This window comes from Peromyscus maniculatus, chromosome 7 (genome assembly GCF_049852395.1).
Source record: "Peromyscus maniculatus bairdii isolate BWxNUB_F1_BW_parent chromosome 7, HU_Pman_BW_mat_3.1, whole genome shotgun sequence".
NCBI classification, from domain to species: Eukaryota; Metazoa; Chordata; class Mammalia; order Rodentia; family Cricetidae; genus Peromyscus; species Peromyscus maniculatus.
In genome coordinates, this window is record NC_134858.1 from 6,185,898 (window position 1) to 6,212,500 (window position 26,603).

Sequence of the window (26,603 nt, forward strand, 5' to 3'; positions counted from 1 at the left end):
CCTTGAAAATTCTGTTCTTTCCATGGCTCCCTCCTAAATGCCAGCATGTGTGATCTCACCCAGAACTCTGCCAGTCTGACGCCTGCACCTGCTAGATGCTAACATCCCACAGGCCTTTGCTAGCCTCCACTGGTCATGCAGAAGGGATTCGTTCTTCCCTCCGTGTTTAGCAAACAGTCTGCTCCACCATAACTCTTTGTTTCTGATGTTGTTGTTGTTGTCAGAGTGAGCACATCCAGGACAGCAACACGGGATGCCTATGTATCCTTGGGGCTGAGGAACTTGCCTGGCACAAAATAGCTCGTTACTAACAGAACGTTTCAATGTCTAGGATAGATGACAGCATGCTAATCAAATTTCCAACTCGAAACTGGAAAAGGATGATAGCCTGGACATGATCACATCTATCTGCCAAAAGGTCTCGGGACTTTGGAATAAGGAAACTAAAATTTTATAAGAATCTCACAAAATCTCTGCTAAGCAAAGGATGAAGGGGTCCTAACTTAAAAGTGCCTAATATTCTAGTTTTATTTCATTAAACACTGTGACAAATGTCAGTCCATGAGCTCTTGTTTATTTTATTTTTTTTTTGTGTCTGCACACATGGGTCTAATGTGTGTAATGTACATGTGGAACTTTGCATGCAGAGGCCAGAAGGAGATCTGTGCAGTGTTTAGCTTCCATTCAGACACAGATGTAAGCTTGGCCAGGCACGGTAGTACACACCTTGAATCTCAGGCTTGGAATGCAATCACAGGCCTATCGATGCAAGTTTGAGGCAAGCCTGATCTACATGGTGAATTCTAGGCCAGCCAGAGGTACATGGTGAGACACCGTCTCAAAACAAAACAAACAAAGATTTAAATTTTTGTCACATTTACCAAGGAATCTCTGCCTTAGAATTACCAAAACTAGGTAATTACCAAAAAAAGATTGTTACCAAAAAAGACTTCATTACAAGAAAACAAGTTTGATTCCCATCCAAGCATTTACAGAAGAATGTAAATAAATTTAATATATGGCAGTATTTCTGAAGATCTCACAGTACAAATATCACTATGATGTCAGTAAGGCTCTCCATTATATCTAATAGCCAACTATAATTTATATATGGCACATGGAAATAGTTCTAGCATTTAAAAATATATGTATTGGACCTAAAAGTGTATCATAAGGAAAACAAAAATAAAACTGGTGGGAATGTTTAAAACATTTCTAGGTATTGGAATTCAGCTGCTGACATAGAGCATCATTCACAGGGAAAACAGTGGTAATTTCATCTATAATTTAGGTTCAATTAAATTATAATATGAGCACCTAAGCTCTTTTCTCATTTAAGTTGAAAATTGTTCAGCAGGGGGCTTTGGGTGATAACCACTGAGAAGATTAGCTTCACAGATGTTCCTGCTTTGTCAATGGCTAACAGAAAAATCCAACACATTAGGATATAGTATCTTATTAAATTTTTATTTTATGTATTGGTGTGTTAGCTTTCATGCATGTATATGTAGCACATGTGTCTCAGTGCTCTTGTAGGCTGGAAGAGAATGCTGGATGCTTGGGACAGGAGTCACAGGAGGTCGTGAGCCACCTGAGGCGGGTGCTGGGAATCCAGGTCCTCCACAACAGCAGCAAAGGCTTGAAATGCTGCCATCTCTTCAGCCTCTGTGCAGTCTTTGAATGGTGCTGCTTGTCTAACACAGAGACAACTTTGTCTTCAGGTGATGTCATCTGGCTGGTTTTAGTGGTCGTGATGGGGCTCATCAAAGCTGACCTCTCAGAAGGCATTGTACAGATGTATAAACACACTATCAACTACCAAGACAACTCCACATTGTCATGAAAGAGGCAGATAGAGTATCGCACCGAGATTGCTGAATTAGGTACCCAAAGGTCTGGAAGCGAGTGCCAGCCAGAGGACATGGCAACACCTCTTATTCTTTTGGAGATTCAGGGGGTCATCTGAAAGTGATGGCAGCTTGTGCTCTGAAACTGCTATACATGGTCGTGCTTTGCAAATTGTGCAGTGTGTCAATCACAAGTAATGTCCATCCATGGCACCCCTGAGAACCACACTTTATCAACATTCTATAATCAACACAGGTTTGGTTCTTCTAGGATACAAAGTGAGATTAAGTAATCTCCATACTGACCTGTTTAATTGGACAAAGGGGCTTTGTTATAATGAAAACCTACGTGATGGCAACACCTATCATCAACTCTAAAATAAAAGCAATGGACATCTTGGTACTTACAAATTAGAGTTCCGAAGGTAATTATTGTTGGTTAATGTTTCATTAGCTTGGGTCTGAGTTCAATACAAAGAAGATTAGCATGGCCCCTGTGCAAGGATGCCACGCAAATTCATGAAGTGTTCCATATCTTTCCACCTGGGGCCATGGTGTCATCAGGTCCTAGGCTGCTGCCAAGGGCCATGTCTGGGTTCGTGGACCTCCTGCAGCTGTGGGCCAGCAGATGTCTTTGTCCCCTGTTACCACCAAGGTTTGTAAGGAGTTCTGGGGTCAGAGCTGCTACATGTGGCCAAGTAGGTGACGAAGGGCCACGCCATAGCATGTGCCAAATATGGTGTTGTTATTGAACAATCATGTGCTTTTCCTCATCTTTGCTTGAAATCTGACTCCACCTCAGTCCATTTGCTTAATGTCTCCATTCTTCAGTTGCAGTGTCTACAAAGAGTCTAACAGTTTTCTATTTATGATGCTGACTGTGAGGAGTGACAGACAAAGCGCTCAGGGGAATGATCGGTTAATTACGGCAAAGGGTAACTATTGCTATTGTCAAAAAATATAGCTAGACACTAACAATCAAACCTCTGCAGCCTCACACTCAGAGTATGCTCCCCTGACAAAAGATACGACTGGAATTGGAGAGGTGACTCAATGGCTAAGACAGGGAGAGGATCATGCCAGGTGGCTCACAACCATCTCTAACTCCAGCTCCCTGGATATGATGCCCTCTTCTGTCCTCCTTTGGCACTTACACTTACATACACATACGTACACACAGACCCACACTCATTCATATAATTAAAAACAAAATAAAATCTTGCAGAAAAAATATTACAAAGAGAATTGTAGGTACATTGGAAAATGCTATCAAATGGCTTATTATCTGCCAAGAGAATTCAACCATGATTTTATTGCTGGAGGATGCTCTACTGGGCAGCCATAAACAGAACATGAAAAGCCATCCAAGACCAGTATCTATGGGGCTGTTGACTACAGGAGAAAATGTAAAAAGTGATCTACAGAATCCACATGCTGAACATAAACCACCTCTCTCCAGATTAACCTCATCTCATGTCCCAGATCGTCCACTGCGCTGCACAATCAACTCAAACAGTGAACAAAAGCTTTATCATTCAGAACATCTACAATTCTCCAAAATCATCTAAGCTGTTGATATACACCAGACAACACAGCAGATAGGAGCCTTTTATCAGAGAGGGATTCTGTGGCTGTAACAGAGTTCTGATAGCTCTGCCTGGATTTTTCTTCTCCATGCTACAAAGTAAAGCAACATGTGCATGGCACATTTAAAAATAATAAGCAAATGTTCTGAGGCAGAAGTACACCCTGCTGCAGGCGGAACAAAGGGATGTTTGTGCTCTGTTACAGCCTTCAACATGAAATCAATGTAAAAGAACAGAGTCAAGCTTTGCAGTGACTACTGCTGCATTGTTTGTTTCTCTTAAAATCACAGAAAAATGTTCACATGATTTCCATTAAAAGCTTTCAAAAATAAAAACCAACGTCTTAAAAAGCATTTCTCACAAACATGAAAACAGCTTCCAACTTTTATGGCCAGTATTTCTCAAGTTGCTTTTAACTTGAAAAAAAAAAGTCAGTGTTGAGCACCTACTGTGTACTGGGAATCCCAGAGACCCGCAAGAGAACCATATTAACTAGCTGGGTTTGAAGTGAATAGGTTTGGCCACACCTAAAAGGTTTTCATAATTAAGATGCATAATCATCTATCTGCTAATAATAAAGAAAATTGAATATCTCACAAAGGAATTTTCTGAAGAGCAGTATGGGAGCCTGGAAGAGTCAAAACACTTCTGGTGTCAGAAATAAATTTTTTATCTTTGCTGCATCAAGATGGAGGTGCTCAATGTCATTTCCATTTACAAAGGGAGTGACAATTATAGCTATCCATTCTATTTCCTGAAAGATGTTGTTGTTGACTAAAACTCAGGTCATCCAGATGCTGTGGCAGATTCCTGTCATGCCAGCCCTTAGGAGGAGGCAAGGAAACTTATGGAGTTCATGGTCTGCCTGGAACCCAAATCGGGTACCAGGCCAGTCTGGAAAGCACAGCAAGATGCTGTCAGAGGAGAAAGGAAAAGAGGTGCAGAGCTCTCACAGGAACAAGGATGCAAGGGAGGCTGTGGCTTTGCCTCGCTCCATTTCCTCTGGAAGCAAGGAGATTTCCAGCACAGTCAAGGACATACATGTGTCACTGTATTCCAAAAAGGCTACCAAAGGCTATGACTCAGCTTGCTCTGTAAGAACACTATTCTAGATACATTCACACACTGGGAACTCTCACTCATGGTAATTGTTCTGAATACCTACTTTCAGTCCATATTTGCAGAATTTAAATCAACAATGTCATGAGATAAATTAAACCAAACATTCAATCCAGTCTACTGACATGTGTAAGAGGTCTGGCTTACAATAGAACTCAATTCTTCGTATACTATCAGACCAAGAACATTCTGATAAATACATCCGTGACAACTGTTTATAGATAAGGCTTCTAATCTCCAGCTACTCAAAAAAAAGCAGGACCGGTCTCCTGTCCTCTGGTTCAATTACCCATCATTAATCTTCTCAAATGCCTCTCTCAGCACAGCCTGGCTCCTTCCCACAACTGGAACTCACTAAGAGCCACACTTATCCACAGTGGAGGATCAGGTGTCTCAAAGCTCCACAGAGCACATGGCAGAATAAAAGTCTGTGGCCGGGGCTGAACAGTGTTGTCTGGCGGTGAGACCAAAGACACTTGATTCAGCGTTTTCCACTCCTTTCGGGAGGGAAGGCGGGTGGAAAGTTAGCTGATTGCCATGCAAGATTCTAGGCTCATCCTATCCTGGTCTCCCCATCCTGGCTGGTTAATTGACCCCAAATGCTTGTGGGAAATTCCACTGGACAGACTGAAAAGTTTCAGAGTCCTTTGGACAATTAGGTCTACATACCAAATGAGTCTTCAAATAAACAGGCAGTGAAGCAACAAATAAGACAAACACCCCCACGGATGCTCACTGCACACCCCCAAAAGAAAGCTAACATACCGTACACTTCAGAAAAGGAGACTTCCTCTTAATTCACTTTTCCCCTTCCTGAAGATCCCTTAGCAATTCAGAAGTAAAAGCACCAGGCACATGAAACAGAATCAGCATGCTAGACGACCAAGTATTCCCGCTCACAGTCATTGGCTTCACACTTAGCATCCCAGCCAGCGGATGGTGGTACTATATCCTAATATTCTCTTGTGTACTCTCGGTTGTTCTGTCCAGTGACTGACATGCTCAAACACAAAACAGCAGTTCTACTGCTCCTGCATCTGCAGCCTCAGCTCACGCCAGCCTTCCGGGGAGGAAGCAGCCATCCACAACAACTGAAATTACTTCCTGCAAGATGGACTGGGTACACATGAGATGTGTTAGACCTAGGAGGGAATGCCTCATGTCCTCCTTATCCAGCTATAGAAACATCATGGAGGAAGTGGAGCCCTTGCAGTGAAAGATGGCTTTACTTCAGGTCCACACCACTGACGTCACTCACAGCACCCTGCACATCATCCTTCAGCTTTCATGTCACAGTCTTCAGTGCAGTCTCCACGGCTTTAGAGTCTGTTGTCCACCAAGATGTAAGGGACACAGAGTAAGGAACACAGCTCTCTGTTACAGCTGTGTTTCTTAATCTTATCAAATACCAGACTTGCCATGTAGGCAACCATGAGAATAGTCAATATTTGCTGAGTTAATTAACAGAAGGGGTTCTGATTCATTCTTCATGTAAATCTATTTTAAATTGGTGGAGAAGTGCACACCACGCTCTAATTTAAGACAAACACTGATGACTTATTATGGGAAACAGGGTTAAGAAATACACAGACCTATGAAAAGGGAAAATGTCACTTGTAGACGAGAAAAGAACATTGGAAAGGGGCCTGAGTGAGGAAGTCTGCTGCCTGATGCTGCCACATGACATAAGTCATTAGTAGGACTTCAAAATGGAGAGGGTAAGCAATAGTCCAGGGAAAGGGGAAGAACTGAGCAAGAGTATGGACACTCAGGTGTGGTGATATACTGTGTATCAAATAAAGGTTGCCAAAGGATCAGACAACAGAGCCAGCCACTAGATTAAACAGAGAGGACAGGCAGTGGTGGCTCACACCTTTAATCTTAGCACTCTGGAGGCAGAGATCTGTCTGGATCTCTGTGAGTTCAAAGCCACACTGAACTACATGAGATTGATTCAGTCTAGGAGAGAAACAGAGCCAGGCAGTGGTGGCACACATCTTCAATCCCAGGACTTGGGAGTTACACGCCATTAATCTCAGCACTTGAGATCTCATGCCTTTGCTACCAGTATTTGGGAAGCACACACGCCATTAATCCCAGTACTAAGAAGAAAGTGAAACAGCTGGGCAGAGAAAGGCATATAAGGTGTGAGGAGACAGGAACTAAGCCCTTTTGGCTGAGGACTCAGAGGCTTTCAGTCAGGATTCGTGGATATAGGATCTCGCCTTCCATTTGGCCTGAGGATTCCGTAGTGGTGAGAAGTTTCTCTAGTGGCTCGTTTCTTTGTCTCTCTGATCTTTCAGCATTCACCCCAATATTCGGCTCTGGGTCTTTTACTATAAGACCTATTTGATTTCATGCAACACTCAGGTGCATTCAGAGGAAGGCAAGTAACACCCATGTCGGGAGTAAAATATAGCAAGGGACCAACTTGTGGAAGGTATTATTAAGATTAATAATAATTAGTCATTGATTGACTACATCAAAGTCTAACATAGGTAAATGTAGGAGGGGGACATGCTGAAGACCTCAGTGGGAGCAAGAGAGAGTACATCATACACACATCTGACATTGTCCAAGAATAAAGTTCACAAAAAAGAGCGAGGGTGAAAGATAGTGGTTTCTATGGTAAAGCCCTCACACTTACTTACGGTGTGTACATGATGCTGAGCAAGTGAGGAAAATGTAAGTCTAAGACAGTGTATCAGGTGAGATGCATCAGCATGTAAAGGCACCTGCAGACAAGGCTGACTATCTGAGTTCAATACCCAGGACCCACACAGTGGAACAAGAGAAGCAACTCCTGCAAGATGTCCTCAGGCCTCCACAAGCTCACTATAGTATGTGTGTGGGAACATATACAAATCAATAAACAATAAGTAAATATGTAAAATAAAAACTAAAGAGAGTAAATTCAAGTCAATTTCAAAATTAAGCTTAGAGAAAATTTAGCTGGCCCATAATTAATGAAGAGTAATGCAAAGGCTTTCTGTCAAATATATTTACAGTTTTTCCCACAAAACCTTCATCATGAAAAACATTACAAAGAATAATAAAAGTTCTTTTTAAATTATTGATGGAATTATCAGTACATAGTAAACCTAATTTTTATTTTATTTCCAGTAAGAACAGTGCTTCTTTTAATTTTACAAACTCTCATTCTCAGCCTCTCCTCAGAAGAGTGCATTACCACCACTCAATAGAGGAGGAAGCCGTGGAACACACAGGAGAAGAATATCATTTATTTTTTAAAAGAATTCCAGCTTTGTAATAGGCTCTCTAAAAAAAGGGGGGGAGTTTAAAATGATGTCATTTTAAACACACAAAATATTTTAAAAGGTTGTTCTGATTTCACAATGTTAGCATCTGATGTCATACCACCTTTAGCCATCAGGAGACTTTTAGCATCTGATGTCATACCACCTTTAGCCATCAGGAGACTTTTAGCATCTAATGTCATACTACCTTTAATCACCAAAAGACTTTTAGCATCTGATGTCATACCACCTTTAGCCATCAGGAGACTTTTAGCATCTGATGTCATACCACCTTTAATCACCAGGAGACTTGCTAAGCAGAGAGAAAAGTCACACTTACTTTAGCTGCGCCGATCTGCTCTTTTCGAAATTTCTCAAGGGGTGCAATTAATACATCATTAGCATTTTGAATCTGAAAATAAAAATGCACATATATTAAATTCTGTACAATTTCATGCCAATAATACAAAAATGGTCTCCTCCTTCGACTTACTGAATGCAGTTTTTGTTCTCTGTTTCTATAAAAACATCTTACATTTTGTATTATATTTTTTATCCTGATAAAGGAGTAGATTTTCTGTATGATTTCATTTAATATTAACAATAATGGGAGTAATACAAAATAAATACTTATTTTATTGAAATTGTAGATTGAATGTTTATATTTCTTCTAAGTTTTAACTAAGAAAACAGCATCTTGGGTATTAAATTAAATTTACAAATACCTTTAATTACATGGGTGTAACATCACCAGTTTGAGCATCACCCTAAAACTGGCACAGCTCTTCTGTCTGCCACTAGGCTGCTAGAGTCCCACTGGCACAAAATAAAATAAAGCTCGATTTCTCTTACTTAATGAGTTTTCTCGCACTTGGGATTTGCCTGAAGGCTCTCATGGTATTTCCACACTAACTAAAACAGTACTAGATTTCATTTCAACAAAGAGTGCTTTATCTCCATGTTCCAAGAGGGGAGTCATTTGAACTCTAAAACAGATTGATCTTCCAACATGGATGGGTAAGAATACTGCAGGGGTATGTAAGATGTGAGGGCCAGGAACTGGACAGAGACAAAAATTTCTAAGGATGATACTGTGTTGGATGATACACACAAAACACAATCACCATACAACTTTCAGAAAGCAATAAAGAAAAGAAGGGCCTAGTAACAAATGAATGATCTGTTCTCCCACTGGGATGGCTTGGCAAGAACTCAATGACCTGTTCTATCTGATGCAAGTGAAAAGTTGATGGGGAGAAAACCTTGTTTTCAAACATGCTAGCTTAAACACATGCTTTCTTGTTAAAACTTTTCTATAAGTATGAGATCACATAGTTTTTCCCTAAGTTTCAAAATCGTATATAAAATGCCAATATAAGATTTTCATTTTTAATTATTTCATTTATTTTCATAACTCGAGTTAGCTTCTAGTTGAGTTACACTTACTTTTCTAAATTGTGTGTGTGTGTGTGTGTGTGTGTGTGTGTGTGTGTGTGTGTGTGTGTTTACTTTGGACACATATGTACCAGGACAATCTTGGATGTTAATTAAGATAGGGTCATTTTTTTCCTGCCAGTGTACACTGACTAGCTGGCCTATGAAGTCATAGGAAATCTCCTGTCTCTACTGCCCAGCTCACCATAGGAGTGCTGAGATTACAGATATGTGCCACCAAGTCCAGCTTTACACAAATTCTGGGAATCCCAATTCAAGTAGTTACATGTATGTAACAAGTGCTTTACCCATTAAGACATCAACCCAGACTGAATTTTATTTTAAATTCCATAATCTGGATGCACAAAAATAATGTTCCCAAAGGCAAAAACAAAATGCTGACGCTACCTCGCATGACCATGGCATTATTCAACTGTGCAACTTCAAAATCACGTATGCACAGGGGATTGCCTAAGGAGGGGGGACCCCCCCCCTGCCCCGAGTGTGGGCAGCACAGCACCATCCCAGGGACTGGAGTCAGGAACCAAATAAAAACACGAAAAGAACGAGCACAGGAAGTCTTCTTTTCCTGTCTCAAGACCGTCCACATTTTCCTTTTGTTTTGGCATGTGTCCCATCTCTCTCTCCCCTGCTCCCCAATCTTGTTCTGTGAAAGTAAAACTGAAGGGCAAAAACCAGGAACTGGGGAGAGCTTAGGCAGCTCTTGCAGAGGACCTCAATTTGATTCCCATCGCCAGCACCCGGAGGATCACAACCACCTGTAACTCCAATTCCAGGGGATCCGACACCCTCTTCTGCTCTCTGCAGACACCCACACACATTTACACAAACTCACACAGACACAGACATATGTATTCATAATTTTTAATTAATTTTCAAAGGAAAAGATACTGAACAAAAGAGGGAGTGGGTGGTGGGGATAATAACAGAGTGCTTGGGTATGTGCCCTTTGAATGCCAAATGCTCACGAAGACCTCCACAGTACAGAGATTAAAGCCACTTTCTGCTAGGAGTGAAATCAAACTTGTAAAAACTCATCTGGAATGTATCAAGAACTCAAGAGGTAGACAGACCCATCTCAGCCCAAAAACTGGTAACACTGAGACTCCTCATTCCTTAACTTCTTAAGGTGTTCAAAAAGCCACAGGAGAAATAAGTATTTTTTAAAATTACTAACATGAATTCAGCACGTGGCAGTTTCTCAATACATATTTGCCTCTCCATCCTCTGAAGTTTCTTAATTTCTACAACTAGTTAAAAGATGGTTATTTGAAGTAAATGGAACTGAAACTCATACTAGTTTAACAAGCATTATCCATTCAGAGCACTGACACCAGCTCACAACTTTGAGCAGTTTTCCTTTAAACTACTGTAACATGTGATGCTTTTACATCCAGCATTGACTGTGCTGTTCACAATATGTGGATTTAAATTCAAGAGACTCCGATGCAACGGCCAACACTAAAGGGCACTGTGTGCTTTAACAACCAGCTTTGGCTGGTTCTTAGCCTGGTCTTCGAATCTCTCCAGGGAATGCAGGGTTCTTCCTTCTGCACGCTCATCAATTACATGGATGGAATTATCTAATTCTGTCATAAGCCATGGATAAAGCAATGAAGACGTTACAGTCCTGGGAAAGTTAAAAGACACCATTGCTACTGCAGAGCAAAGAAAGATGGTGCTCAGCACGCACACTGCACTAGTTGATCCGTGAAGGAGGGTGTGGCTTGGGGGGCAAAGCTTACCATTATTTTACTTAATCCAGAGAAGAGCAATGTTGGTTCACACAGAACTTTCTTTCCATAATCACCAAAGGGAGGAAAAAAGAAGAAGAAAGGAAGCAAAGGTCTACGAAAATCCGGCCTGGGAGTACAATCAAGTCACAGAGTTCAGGCGGATCTAGACCCCATATCTGTGAAATGTCTGATTCGGTATGACCTTGTGAGGCTACTTTGGGAAAACTACAAGAGCCGTCTTAATATTCTCAATAAATATTTGTGATAATTTAAAGTCTTAAAAAATATCTCACTTGGTAATTTTGATACAAATCATTTATAATCCTTACTTATTACCTAAACCTTGGCTTTATCTTTATAGATATTGGCTCATATTTAACACTCAAAATATTTTAAGAATGACTTAACTTATTTTCAGTAAAAGAGAAGCAAATCAGATAAAAGACTCAGGAGCATGCCCTGTGTGAACTCAGTCAGGTCTCAGCCTATACCCTGATACTATGTAATATTGAACAAGTTACTCAAACTCGGTCTAATGAAGATGATAACAGGACTTCATTTCATAGCTTGCTTACAGCAATTAAATCTTTATATTTATGCCTATCAAGTTTATTAAGATTTATAAAGCATTAACTCTTCCTATTAAATCATAACTCTTCCTACTAAATCCACTCTGCCACGCTGAATTTTAGAGTCCTGTAACCGTGGGGTAAATTACATTAAACCAAACAGTTGAGTTTCTTGTTTTTCTTTTGCTGTTTGAAGGGATTCTGATACTCAGCTACCATGATTGCCAGACATTACTCAAAAGCAAAAGCTGCAGCTGTTTTTATGTGGTTAGAAGTTAAGAGTCTCCGAAAATGTTGTTATTCCTTTCCTCCACATACCTGATACAAGTTTCTATAGAGTTTGGAGTGTCAGACTACATGAGTTCCTGCTTTCCACCACGTCAGTCTAACAAAAGGGTCACTGAATGAAAGAATCTAAAAGATTCCTTAAATTTTGCTCTCCCCCTCCCCCCAGGAACTGGTTAAAAACCAGTGTTATTGGTTCTAGCCACAGTTCATCATTGACGATATGACTGCACATCATTATCCTGCAACTTTCTAAAGAATAATAAGATGTTACTACCTCAGACTTTCACAGACCCAAACCACTCACAGATCTGAAGCCAGAGTAGCTGCTTGAGAAGGCTATAATAGATGATGCCATTTACAACAAGAAACTATGAGTGCATGTAGCTCACTATAAAAGTAATGTCCTGTGACATTATCAATAGAGCTAGTCCATGCAAAGAAGCCGGTTCAAGCAGGTTCACTGCAGAGAGGATGCAGCGCAATCAATGCTGAAAACATCTACAGAATCTTCCCAATAACAATGGACTCTTTTCCCAGTGGGTGTTCACAACTGGGAGAGATCACAGCTCCTGTTAGGGATGACAAGCCAACATCCTTCCTCTGCTGTGTTCCAAATGCTTCCCAGTTCTTCCTCCTCAGCATCTTGTAGGAAAAAGCCACTGGTAAGCTGTGGGTGTCGGGAGGCTACTCTAGGGCTTACCCCGAGGGTACTGACCAATATCACTTTCTTTTCTTTTTGTTGTTTGTTTGGTGTTTCTGTTGTTGTTTTTCAAGATAGGTTTTCTCAGTGTAACAGCCCTAGCTGTTCTGGAACTCTCTTTGTAGACTGGCTGGCCTTGGAATCACAGAGAGCCACCTGCCTGGGATTAAAGGCTGTGCCACCACTACCCAGCTAAATTTAACTTTCTACAGTTAAAAACTGCAACCCTTTCCCAGGTTATCAACCAAATCTATCATACTTCTAAACCTGTTGGGCCTGCGTGCCTCTGGTGGCGCCACTGTTAAATTTCAGTGTTGTTGTCTGCTTATTAATACTGCAGGAGGTGGCCAAAGATAACCCCCTAACAGCCAGCTCAGGTATCAACACTCCAGGCTCCTAAAAATCAGACCTCCACCCATCTCCGGACCTCAAAACCCAGAAGCATGGTGTACCCTGAGATGAGCTCATTGCAGACTCCAAAATACTACTTTCTGTGTGTTTTACACACTAACTTAGTTAAGAGAAAAATGTCTTAATGCCCTTTCTTCTTGACGATTTGTTGTGCCCTTCCTTCTAGTCATCACAAAGAATGTCCTTGGAATAAAGCTGCTCCTGTGATTGAAGCTGCTAATTTATTACTTTAAACAAGTTTCTGACAGTCTTCACAAGCTTGAAGGGAGAAAGGAAACTGATGAATTAAACCCCAGAGTCATAGTGTTGTGGCAGCAATTCCATCTTAGTAGTTAGGAGTTAGCATATTCTGCTGCTCACAACTGTATAATATTTGGGTCATTCTGAATGGCTAAAACCTCAAGAAAGATGAATGATATCCCACTGTATGAGAGATCCTTAAACTACTTATTGCAGTTTTACAGAAGTAGGAGAGGATGGTAATAAAGAGAGGTGCACCAAAAACATGGGAATCCAGCAGGATAGAGTTGCATGTAAAGAAAAGAGAAGAGAAACTGACCTGCCACGGGAGTGATGCAGGAAATTCTGGGAGCTACATTGGGCTGGGGATGTGCTGCAAGAACCTTTGGGCACATGTTACACCATGGCAATCAGCAAGAGCTACACATCAGGGTTATCACATGCATACAAGGTGTATACGTGTGCCTCTGTGGCCAAGGTTTACCTTATCCAGCACATCTCTGCCTGGAGCCAAGTAAGTACTTCTTAGAAAAATACCAATCTTAAAATGACAAACAATGGTTGAAAAAAATACTGTGTGTGTGTGTGTGTGTGTGTGTGTGTGTGTGTGTGTGTGTGTGTGTGTAGGACAGTTCCAGAGCATCAGGAAAGCATAAAGGGAACCACTGAACAGCCTGCTCCCACCAGGGGAATTGCAACAGGATTCTAGAGTCTATAGGTAGCAACATCCTGAGCTTTCTATGAGACAAAGGATTTCCCCTCTGTCTTCATAGCAAGCCCATGAGAAAGCTACAGTTATTATTCCCATCTCACAGATTAGAGTGCTGAAACCAAAAAAAATAAAATAATTTACCAAAGGTTGCTAATACCTCTTACGCAGTGAGGCTAGAGATGGACCCTCAGTCTGGGTCAGACTCTAAACTGCTAACCATCCTAGCAATGTACATTAGAATACCTATCAGAATAAAGAATGTACTGCAGGGCCAAAAACAAATTCTGCTTCCTAATGCCATTACATGAAGGATCAGTATACCCCAAACCATAATATTTAATAATAGTGACAATTAAAAAACAAAAAAGAACACTGTGGGACTTGATTGGTGAGCTTACATGTTGCTGTCAGAATTTTTCAACCTTGAAATACATCTGCTCTATCCCATCATAAATCATTTTGAAAGTCATGCCCTGCTGAGTGCATTCCAAAATACAGGTTCATGTGGTGCTGAAGCCATGTTTATATATATACGATAAAAAGTCAAGCTGAGTGGAATAATAATGACTTTTCTTGGCTTGTGAAGCAGTTGTAATAAAATATCGGTGAGGTGAGAATCTGCACGGCTCCAGGGAGGTTAAGGAGACTCCTTGACAGTGATTCACCTCAAGAAGTATTTCCCATAGGCAACTGTACCAATTAAAGTTTGGGAAATTAGGAAATAAGGGAGTTCTCCTTAAAAGCAACCATAAGAATACAGGCCATTCTTGGTTCACTTTCCCTGAAAGAACACTTCCATGGGATGTTTATGTCACACACTCTCTTGACATAAACACAGGAAACTTGGTAATTAGAACTTCACAGTTAAGAAAGACTATAGCACCAGAAGTCGATACAGATGCCCAAGGGCAGTGTCCGAGCACACGTGCATGCACAGAGCATATCTGGACTATAAATTACCCCTGCAGTGTCTGCTTGGAGACATTTTAAAGATCTCTTGAGGCCATGGGGAAGAGAAAATAATCTTTCTAAATAAATAATTCCTTAATTAAATAAGCAAACCGATTGAATTTCTGTGTTGTTAAAAAATAAAAGAGGGAAAAGTCATCAAAAGAGAAGAGTTCGGCTCTCTAAAAGAGAACTACAGAAATCTATGAACAACCAAGAGTTACCCACACCCAGCAAATCTGCAAACAGATATGATTTATTTTGCAGGGATCTTTTCTTCTTTCAACTTTCCCAGGCATTTGAGCACAGGCTCTTAGTCATGGCTAAGAATTACCTCATAAATAAGTTCCATGTGTTGTAACCCTTGTCCCTGGTCTTCTTAAAACTCAGATCTAGCCATAAACTACCTGCCAGTTTTCCACACTCGACAGCTGTCAAAATCCTTTCTTGACCAATTAAATGAGAAAATTCCTTCAGCCCTTCTTCAGAGGAAGTATGAGGGATTCACCAGTACAACACAGATTCTCTTCACAAAAATGACAGGCAACAGAAAACAATAGTCCTTTTCCTTATCTGTGAGGAGACCCCAAAAGAAAACACAGCCAGTTACCACCACATCATTAACTTCTAACCTCTTCTGGTCTTAACCTCCAGCTTGAATCACTTCCAGATCACAGCCCTAGTTAAAATGATGCTCAAGAGTTCCTCCAGGAGCCAGGTGGTGGTGGCTCACGCCTTTAATCTCAGTACTCAGGGGGCAGAGGCAGGTGGATCTCTGTGATTTTGAGGCCAGCCTGGTCTACAGAGTAAGTTCCAAGACAGACAAAGCTACACAGACAAACCCTGGCTTGGGAAAAAAAAATCAACAACACCAACTCTCAGATACCACCTAGTGAATAATACCAAAACTAGCAACCTATCCAAACATCCAAGCCTATGACCTCCCCTTCCATCACATCTCCATAGCCACAGCATCATTCCATCATGTCTCTGTGGGATTGCAACAGCATGCTTCCTGCACATCTCTCACTATGAGCTTTACAGGCCCCCATCCTGTATTTAATTTCCTACAGAGATCTCAATAATAATAGTAAAATCTAAATAAAAGAGTGGTTGCTTCCCAGCTTTGATCAACTCTTAGGCCAACATCCAAAAATCCTCAGTGAAGGAGCTTGTCCTAGACCTCCCTAACTTCTCCCTCTTCTCACACACGGCAAGCAGTCTCTCCTCCCAAGTAGAACAGACACATGACCCATAGGCCCTAGTTCACAACATGACCTTTCCTTCCCAGGATCACCTGCCCCATTCCTATCTATCTAAAAGTTTCTCACTTCAGAAGCCTCAGCCTGTGTCATCTCCTGATCCATTCTTAATGCTCCTGGTTTATGTCTTCAGGAATTTCTTGAGATTCCCAGATGATATGGACCAGCCCACTACTCTGGCAGATGACTGTAGACCTGTCAATTTCCCAACCACCCATGCATGCTGCCCACTTTCTTTCTTAAGCAGTAGCCTTGGAGCATTGTTGTTAGTTGTTTTTAATTCTTTGGGAGTCCCACCAGCCAGTTCCCAAATAAATCATACATGGAGACTTATCTGAACTATAAATGCCTGGCCTCAGCTTGGCTTGTTTCTTGCCAGCATTTCTTAACTTTAAATTGACCCATCTGTCTTTTGCCTCTTGGTTTTTCCTATTCTATTCCTGTATACCTTTCTTTGTTTCTTACTCTGTGGTTTGCTGTTTAGCTGGGTGGCTGATCCCTGGGTCCTCCTCCTTCTCTGGCTACTTCTTCTCTTCTCCCAGATCTCTCCTTCTATATATTCTCTCTGCCTGCAAGACCCACCTATCCTTTCTCCTGCCTTTCTATTGGCCATTCAGTTCTCTATTAGATCATTAAGTGTTTTAGACAGACACAGTAACACAGTTTCACAGAATTAAACAAATACAACATATACAAAAGTAATACACCTTAAGATAATGTTCTACAACAGAGTATAGTTATTAGATTTTAAAAAAGGTATTTATTATCACAAATCCGATAGTTAGAGATGAGGAGGTTATGGGAGAATGAGTTAAAAGATGAAAAGAAGAGCATACAAAATGCAACAGCTTTCTTCATTTATTTTGGACATGGTCTCATGGAGCCCAAAAGGACCTTCACCTAGCTAGGAAACCAAGAATAATCTTGAACTTCTGATTCTCCTTCCTCTACTTATCCTGGGTTGAAATCGATGGCTACTACCACCACACCTGGTTTGTACAGAGTTGGGAATTGATAAGATTTGTTTGTACGCTAAGAAGCACTCTACCAACTGAGCTATTAAATTAAAAGATAATATGCCTAGGATTGGCTCTGCATTTGTGTATGCTAATAGCATTTTCCTACTCAAATGCCAGCTTCAGCCTCAAAGAGTATTTCATTAATGTACATTCTAATTGAGTATGGGATTTTTTTTTTAATGAACCACTAAAAAATATAAAGCCTGAGTATATGGATTCCTTTTGTGACTTTTGGGGGGAAAATCTTTGGCCAGTAATGAATGCTGATCATCTTCTACTGGGGTGGTCAAAGTCTGGGAATTACAGCATTACCTTCTGGAAGTTACCTTCTCTATCAGTTCTGCTTACCATTTGGAACAACATCTTGAATAAGCAGCTGGAATGGGGCAGAGAGATCAAGCATACTAAATGCTCTCTGGCAGAATAAATTGACCCTAGACATTTATTGGGGATGAATAAGCAATGGCATGCTCATCGTTGGAAGACGCCTTGTTACCCTGTGCCAGTAATTCAATTAGGCATGTAAACAACCTTGGAAGAATGAGTCATGAAAAACACAGCTTCCTTGTCACCATTCAGCTCTCCAGTCAGGGAACAGTCTATCCACATTCCTGTGGGACCATATTCAGCAAGGACTTGCAGGCAGAGAGGCAGCAGCAGAGGAGAACACTGGCCAAAGTGGAAAGCTGACAAAATTCGTTCACTTCTTTAGCAACTCCAACAGGCCCCAGGAGCCAGAACTCTGGCTCCTGCTTCGCTTTGCCTTTATTCTAGAGTGTTTATTTAACTAGGCAGGACCCCGACACCCTTGTCTCTTCTCTGAAGCCCCTCACCAAGGACCATCCTCTGGGTACCTATGACCTAGTCATCTGCAATCAAGAGGGCATTCCGGTCTGCCTTTAAACCCTCCCCACTACAATGGCACCTTTGTCAAGGGCCTGATCCATGCTTTGGAATATCGAGTTTGCCTGGTATCTGCTTATTTGCTGGCAGTTCACTTTGAGTTAGTGTTCTGAAAGACAATTGCCCCTGGAACAGAGAAGATGGCTCGATACCAAGAATGTCCTGGTTTCATTCTGTTGCTGTGATAAAACCCTGACCAAAAGCAACTTAGAGAAATCATGGGCTTACTTCACCTTACACTTCCAGATCTCAGTCTACCACTGGGGAGGGCAGGGACTCAAAGCAAGGCCACTTGCTATTCATTCCACACAGTGCTGCCTTAAACCAGGGAGCTCACTCACAGCCAGGAAACACAGCAGGAACCGTGGAGAATGCTGCCTTCTTGCTGGCTCACTCGGGCCGCCCCCACCTTACCTTAGCCACCTTTCTGTAGTTATGTCCTAAGAATGTACTGGCCATGGTGGGCTGGGCTTTCCTCCATCAATTAGTAAGATGATAATGATACAAAATGTGTAGGCATATGGTCAATGAATGTCACTGTCCAACCAGAAGAAACACAGACTACACTTCATAACCTCCCGGGTGAGAATTCAGCTAATCATAAATTAAGTGTGATAAACCAAAGTTAATGTATTTGGGGTTTTAGCTTACAATATTTCAACCACTAATTCCTGAGTTAATAAATGTATATCAGTTGTTGTGAGCAGATACTCTGTAAGACAACACCCCTCTTCTCATGCAGCTTACATATCGAAGCTCAGGAAGACAGTAAATAAGAAAAAAAATAAATAAGGACAGGCACCAGAAAGAAAACAGAAAGATGGCAGGATGATGCCTTGGCCAGGGAAGTAAAGGTCAGAGCAATACAAGGTGAAAGCTCAACGCAGTGCCGCTGACCTTGACTGGTGGAGAATGGCAGTGTCTAGATATGGGGCAAGATGGAGGAAACTCCCCTGGCTACAGAGAGGAAACACTAAGAAAAAAGAAGACAAGCCACCTCAGAGACAGAGTTGACCACCTAACCAGAGGGCCAACCTGAGACTTCAGAATGGTTGACCACAGCTGAGACTTCAGAATGGTTGACCACAGCTATTTCCCTAACCCATGTAACTGGCTGGTAACGATGATGGAAGAGAGAGCTTTAGGATGCAGATCCAACTCTCTCATAAAACACAGCTTCAAGATCAACAAAAATAAATAAACAAAACAAACCGGATGGAAAGCAAAGTTCTTAGTGAGGAAGCACCTTAGAACTGTGGCCTGAACTATAACTCTCTCTCTCTCTCTCTCTCTCTCTCTCTCTCTCTCTCTCTCTCTCTCTCTCTCTCTCTCTCTCTCTCTCTCTCTCCAAGCCCTACTCAAAGCTCTGGAGGCTTTTCAAGTGGAAAGAGGATGAGGGACAAATGCTCTGAGCAGGGCATGCATGCTTGTCATGCTGAGTGTGTGGACAGGCGGCCAGCATGGCAGAAAGACCGGAGAAAGCAGCACATGACCAAGGCCTGGGCAACAGCCACAGAGCCACAGTTCACAAAGCCCTGAAAACCACAGTCCAGACCTGAGACCTTATTCTGTGAGCTACCACAGAAGCAGAGAACCCAGTTAAAGGACATAAGATGTGAATTATATTATAGTGGGCACCCCCTGTTCCTCACACTGTTGTTATTCATAAAGCTGTGTTCCCCTTGAGGCTTTCAAAGGCCATCACTACGGAATGGAGGAAAGGCCACTGAGGAACCTCTGACCTGAAACTGAACCCAATACTTGCACAAACAAAAAGCAGTAACCACTGAAACAACCATGGAAAAACCCCTGGGTGCAAGCTGCCAGGAACTTCCCATGGAACAGGCCCGGCTATTTGTAACCGTTATCTATGGTTCCACACAGGGAAGGACTGACAGAATTACAGCAATGACTCCCTGGGTGAATGAGAGGGATTTTTGTGTCATGAGTAACTTGAATGTCCATTTATCTAGACATGTAGGTCCCAGTTGACCAAGAGACAATATTTTATGACCTGTCTATACTTTGAATCTACTTCTTTCATGTCAAGGGTTAGACTAAATTGAAAATAATCTAGAGCTAAGAGGAATAATGACCTCGTGATGGCCAGTAGTGTCCCCTCTGGAATCTGAGCAACAGCAGCCAAGATCGTGAGACTGCACATTAACAGCATACTCTTCACTAATGCAATGTCATGCAATTAATGCAAATTCAGGGACAATTTCTCTCTGTGTTACTGAGAAGCAACTGAAAAATTCAGAGATGAATTTTACATGGCTCTATCACAAAAATATCACAGTGTCAAAAATGAATGCTTTGGCTACTCTGTTAAATAAATTAATTCTTCCTTTCTTTTTCTTTTTCCTCCCCATCCCATCCTATGGACAGTATATGTATGGGAAAGTTGTAGGTGGGTCTTGGCACAATTTTCCTTCCTTGCTTGTTATAAAATTGACTTACACAGTTTAAAAGGTTTATTATGATCACCAGGATAGGTTTTATGCTCTACTTCTAGGCTATGAAGGTCCTACTGTTATTAATACTCAAAAGTAAGACAGTTTCTTGGGACACTCATGAGAGGAAATACCTTAGAAATAGAGTCATATTTTCAGACTGGACAATCTGAAAATCTTTGAAAATTCCTCCCACAGAAAACTTGAATTACCCATAAGATTAGGGCTAAGAGGCTCGAGTCAGTGAGGGGAAGAACGAAGAACGAAGGCGGGGTGCTCTGTGACATCACCCCATAACAGCAGGGTACCAATCTGTAACAAAAATCATCATTTAGCTAAAGCCCTCCCTGTGCATATTTAATGAATCCTTTAAGCGGTTCCTCCAGAAGTTCTTGCCTTCTTTGGAGCACCAAGACACTTTCTCCATAAGCAGTAGGCAGTTTGCCATTCACAGCCTTCACTTTCGATTCCTACTCTATAGAACTGAAGCCCAAGTGCCAAACCACACACTGAACGTTGCCGAGGAGAGAGTCTAACATTGTCTTCTTCTCCTCTGTAAGATTTGCAAAACCTTTCTCACCCTTTGATAACCTTAAGGGTCACCAAGCTGAACTGGAAAGATGACTCAGTGGCCAAGAGTACTGGCTGCTCTTGCAGATGACCTCGGTTCAGTTCCCAGAACCCACATGGGGGCTACAACAATCTATAATTCCAATTCTAGGAAATCTTCTGGCCTCTGAAAGCACCAGGTACACACATGGAGTACCAACATACATGCAGACAAACATTCACACACATAAAATAAAAATAAACATTTAAAAGAAGAGGAAAAAGTTACAAAGGCATCCTCAGCTACATAGTGAGTGTGAGGCCAGCCTGGGCTACATGGGGCCATCTTTTAAAAAAAGTCACCAAACCAGACAGTGGTGGCGCACACCTTTAATCCCAGCACTCCAGAGGCAGAGCCAGGCAGCTCTCTGTGAGTTCAAGGCCAGCCTTGTCTACAGAGCAAGTTCCAGGACAGGCTCCAAAGCTACATAGAGAAACCCTGTCTTGAAAAACCAAAAAAAAAAAAAAAAAAAAAAAAAGTCACCAAGCTGAGGGGATAACTCAGTAGGCAAGAGCACCTGCTGTGATTATATTTAAATAGAAATCACACACACACACACACACACACACACACACACAGAGTCAGTAGAGTACAGGTTTGAAACAGCATTTTTATAAGCACATGGACATTCCTGGACTACATGATGGCTATGACATTAGTTGATCTGTCAGCTGTGGCAGCTCATTAGTCCTCAGTGATATGAAGGGTACATCATCATTCAGTACACAGTTGTATGCCTCTACCTTTATCAGTGGCAGATCCTCAACAAATGTTCTACTCTGGGGCCCAGGCTGTCCTTGAACTTGAGTCCTGCCTCAGTCTGCAGAACCTGCTGTTATAAGTGTATGCCAACACACCAGCCTAAAACTTTAAACAGTGAAGAGAGACACACACTAGCATGTTAGTTCCTGGCAACATTAACTAACTTTTCTCTGCATTTCAAGCTCCCTTTCAATCATGCTTCTTACAACATAAACATTGTACAGTCAACTTTAGACCTGCAAACTGACCCTTCTTAATGTGGCCAAAGGGCCCACTGTCCATGGTGGAAGTTCTTGTTCTACATTTTCCAGTCTGCGGTAGACCTGTGATAAAAATCCCACCTTCCTACAGAGACCAAAAACATGGTACAGTCTTCCACCTGGCACCACCTGAAATAACAAAAACTCATCACCACTGGGAACAAGCCAGGATATAGAACATTTTAGGGGAAAGATCTAGGTTGTGAAATGAGATGAAACTGTACTAGCAGATAATCATGGAGTGTTGAACAAGCCTCTGAAACTACCGGAGACTCAGTTTCCTCATCTATAGCAAGACATGAGTGAGGGGGTTGCAAAGAAAGTTCAGGTTAGAAGTGCTTGCTGTTTACACACACACACACACACACACACACACACACACACACACACACAGAGACAGAGAGAGAGATGCACACACACACACAGAGATGCACAGACATACACACACAGACACACAGAGACACACACACACACACACACACACATATATATGCACACACACACACACACACACGTATACACATAACACAGGAATATTTAACAAGACAAGATCTTGTTGACGGGTTGCCTTCACAATCACACTAACTGTATACTTACAGGACCAGAGAGAGCGTTTCGTGCAGTGATAACTATTCAAACACAATGGTAAAATGTTTAAATCAGATTTAGTCCTGGAAAATACCAGCTTAAATCATGGAGAAAGACAGGCTTTGAGAAAGGAGAAAGACATGAATTGAGAATACGGGGGGGGGGGGGTGTGATACAAAAATATATACCATATTATTTAGAGCTGCCTGGATACTAAATGTTTAACTGGGATGATAAAAGACACATACAGACCATAATAGAGTTGGAAAGGTGTCAACTGCACACTTTCTGCAAGTGCCTCCCAATTATATATACTTAGGCATAGACCATGCTTGTGACTGACACAGCAACTGTTTGTTCGAGGCACATTCGCTGTGCCTGATAATTTTATGCTAATCAGTTCACATCTATGAAATCAACTAAGCCACAAAGCAGAAGTGATCGTTAAAAAGGTTAAAATGGAAACTAGTGAGATGGATCAGCTAATAAAGGCCTCAAAGCCTGACAAACTGAATTCCATTCCCAAGATTCACATGGTGGGGAAAGAGAATCGGCTCTTACAAGTCATCTTCTGACCTCCACCTGAGCCTATGGCATGCATGCCCACTCATCCACATACTGAGGCTTTGGCACACATGCCCATGTATCCCCATACACTCAAATGCATACACACACACACACACACACACACACACACACACACACACACACACACTAAGTAAAATGTGCTTTTAGAAAAACTTAAAACGCAAACCATATTTAAGAAAAATAAACACCATCAACCACAGCAAAACTCAGACACAAACATCTTAAACTACAAATTTATGAAGACATTATAACCAATTAAATTACAAAATTGCAGGGTCTGCATATAATGGTGGGTGTGTATATACAGAATATAAAACGGTGAAAATGAATCTAAATTGCTCTGCAGCTCAGTGGTAAGTGCAATGCTAGCCGGGTCTTAGGTATATCAAGCTACACACCATGGAAGAGGAGGGAGCTCATTCAGAGGCTGATTCTTCACATTTATATCCCCCAAAACATTTAAAAGATAAAGATGTAAATATGTGCCACTCTACCAGCTGACAAATCTGACTTTATGTGAAAATGTGCAACTTGGTATAAAGTGTTTTTGGGTAAATAAGGTGAAGCCAGTGTGACTTTGTTGATCTTCAGAATGTTAGGCACTGGCGATCAAAGCTGGTGTGTAGCCCAGTGAGTGGAGTGCTGATCTCCAGCACCCCGAACACCAGGGGAGTGATACAAACCTGCAAGCTTGTTGTAAAGGCAGAAGGAACAGAAATGCAAGGTCATCCTTTGCTACAAACTAAGTTTGAGGCCAGCCTGGGCTACAGGAGACCCTATCTCAGACCCACACAAAAGGACTCAGAAGCTCCCTGTTTAAAGCAGAGGGTGGCCCATACATGCAGGGTTCTGCCTCCTTGGTCTAGTTATCCCCACCCATCACTGTTCCTGTCTTGGTCACAGCATTTATTGTTCTCCCTTGTGGCTTCTGTGGCTACAGTCTGCCTGAGCCTTTGACACCTGCTATTGCTACTGATGCTGCCCCTTGAGGTTGCCTCTTCATGCTGTCGGTGAGTCTGAAACTTCTGACGCCCAGCAGAACCCTCACCTGCAGAACTCAACCTTGCTGTGTTGTTTTAACTCTGCTCTCCACGCCTGTGTGTGACTCGAGTACTGAATGACGTCATATGCTCTTCCAGGTATGAAGAACTTTCATAGCTGTCTCAATGAACCTAGACCCAGGACCTAATACTCAGAGCTTGACATGACAGTATAATATTGACCACATAGATCAAAAGAACATAGACTAAGGTTTGATCCATACAAAAGAAAATTCTACTAATCAGAGACAATCCATAACAGGAATGTTCTGGGAGTGAGGAGTGCACACAGTACATTCATTATGGCAGCTGCTAGGGAACAGTCAAACCTGGGTCCAAAGGCAAGTCCACCACTGCATGCCTGACAGTTTATTCTAAGCTCAAATCTTGTCAGCTGCAAAGATGAGAATATTAATCAGTTCCATAATGACATACTATTTCACATGGCTGTGAATAAGAGATCATGCATGTAAAGTACTATCAGGGTCTGCCACACAGGAGATGCTGACTTGCCAACCATTAAATACCATGTGCTGTTTTCTAAACATTAGAATTAGTATGCACCACAACAATACTATATGTACTAAAAACTGTCATAATTCCCTAATGATAGGCAGTGAAACTTGTCTTAAAAGTCTGTAAAGTCCTTGACACTCCTCTCATACTGAGATCAATCACACAGGAAAACACCCAAAGCAGCCAAGGCCAGCTAGTGTTTGAGCTTTTCCAGTTTTTAACAAAAGGCTTGTACATGAGCCTGAAGAGCCACCACCCCTGATGACCACGCAGAACAGGAATGGGAGGTGCCAGCTGAGCCCAACACAGATGACAGTAATAAACCGAGCAAATGGTGTGATACTTGGGTCGGTTTGCTATAGCATTGAAAAACTACAACACTTCCACATCTACCTCTGGGGTGTGTGTGTGTGTGTGTGTGTGTGTGTGTGTGTGTGTGTCTGGGGACTGAACTCACAGTCTATGGCATGCACGGCACACTGTACATCTCTACATCTCTAGCCTTCTTTTTATTTTTACTTTTCATGTATTGTGTTGTTGGAAACCATGTTTTAGGAATCCCCCACTGGCCTTGAACTCACTATGTAGTTGAGGATGACCTTGAACTTCTGATCTTTCAGCCTCTGTTGCATTAGTGCTGAGACTGTAGACATCACCACCACACCCAGTTTATTCAGTACTGGAGATCAAACCCAGGGCTGTGTGCGTGCTATGCAAACCCTCTAGCAACTGGAATATATAACCCCAGTTCTTAGTACCTTTTTTAATGGTCTAAGTTGTCCAAGCTGACCTTGAAGTTACTGTGTGGGCCAGGGAGGCCTTAAACTCCCATCATCTGCCTCAGTGTCTGTAGTAGCTGAGGTTACAGGCCAGTGCCTGCTTAAAATACTAGACAGCACATGATAAGCTACTCGTCGGAATGATAAAGGTACACCCTCTAATCAAGCATCTCAGTTCCCTAAGGCTGAAAACTATTAGCCCATCTCTGGCTAGACAGCCCCAGTCACCCTGAGAGGAGCAGAACCAGTGACTAAACCCTTCAGAACACACTGATGCTACATGAGGAGAAACAAACCCAAAGAATGCAAGGGACCAATTTTCAACCAAGCACACTAATGCTTGAGTCAAACAGCCTGTTTCATCCCATAGGAAAAGTGGCTGCTGTCCCCAGAGTCTGCCCCATGTCACTTCTCTCCAAGTCAGCGAGGGTGCCTGAAGCACAGAATGCATTTTCCCACTGAAGTCATATATTTGCTGTATACCCAAATTAGCCCTCAGTGTATGTAAGCCATTACTATTGGGAGCGTTTAAGCTGGGAATGCACAAGTCCCTCTTCTCCCAGAGTACCAGGAAAAGCGGCAGAGTACGTCCAAGCCAATCGTGTCCTGGCACCGGGAGAGTGGGGACAGGAATTCCCCACTGTTCACTGCAGGCGAGAGCAGCAGAAACAGCAGAGTCTCCCACTGCAGCAGCGCCCTGAGGCGGGACTCTGGGCTTCCCTGACACAGGCCGTTGCTGTGGGTCGAACAGGCACAAGTCACACATGCAGAGTGGGTTCGCCGACATTTTCTTGACCAAAAGCAAACAAGAAAACAATGTTAACTATGTTTTCTTTAGTCTAATACTGTGATGGGTTAAGAATTCTTCCTCCCTCTCTTCATCAGAATTCCCAAACAGAGCAGGAGTGGATGGGGGGGGTGGGGGTGGGGGGTGGGCAGAGGGGACGAAGAAGAG

At 42.1% G+C, this 26,603-nt stretch overlaps 1 protein-coding gene and 1 pseudogene across 3 annotated transcripts in view; one reads left to right on the plus strand and one right to left on the minus strand.

The window, feature by feature from the left end:
- Positions 1–26,603, minus strand: part of Arhgap42 (Rho GTPase activating protein 42) — a 219,443-nt gene that overhangs the window by 83,867 nt on the left and 108,973 nt on the right. For all 3 annotated transcript variants that reach the window (XM_042280384.2, XM_006983781.4, XM_042280385.2), the window contains one exon: positions 8,150–8,221. In XM_042280384.2, coding sequence (XP_042136318.1) covers positions 8,150–8,221 — 72 coding nt within the window. The remainder of the gene's footprint in view (positions 1–8,149; positions 8,222–26,603) is intronic.
- LOC121831192 (U6 spliceosomal RNA) lies at positions 2,287–2,386 on the plus strand (annotated as a pseudogene).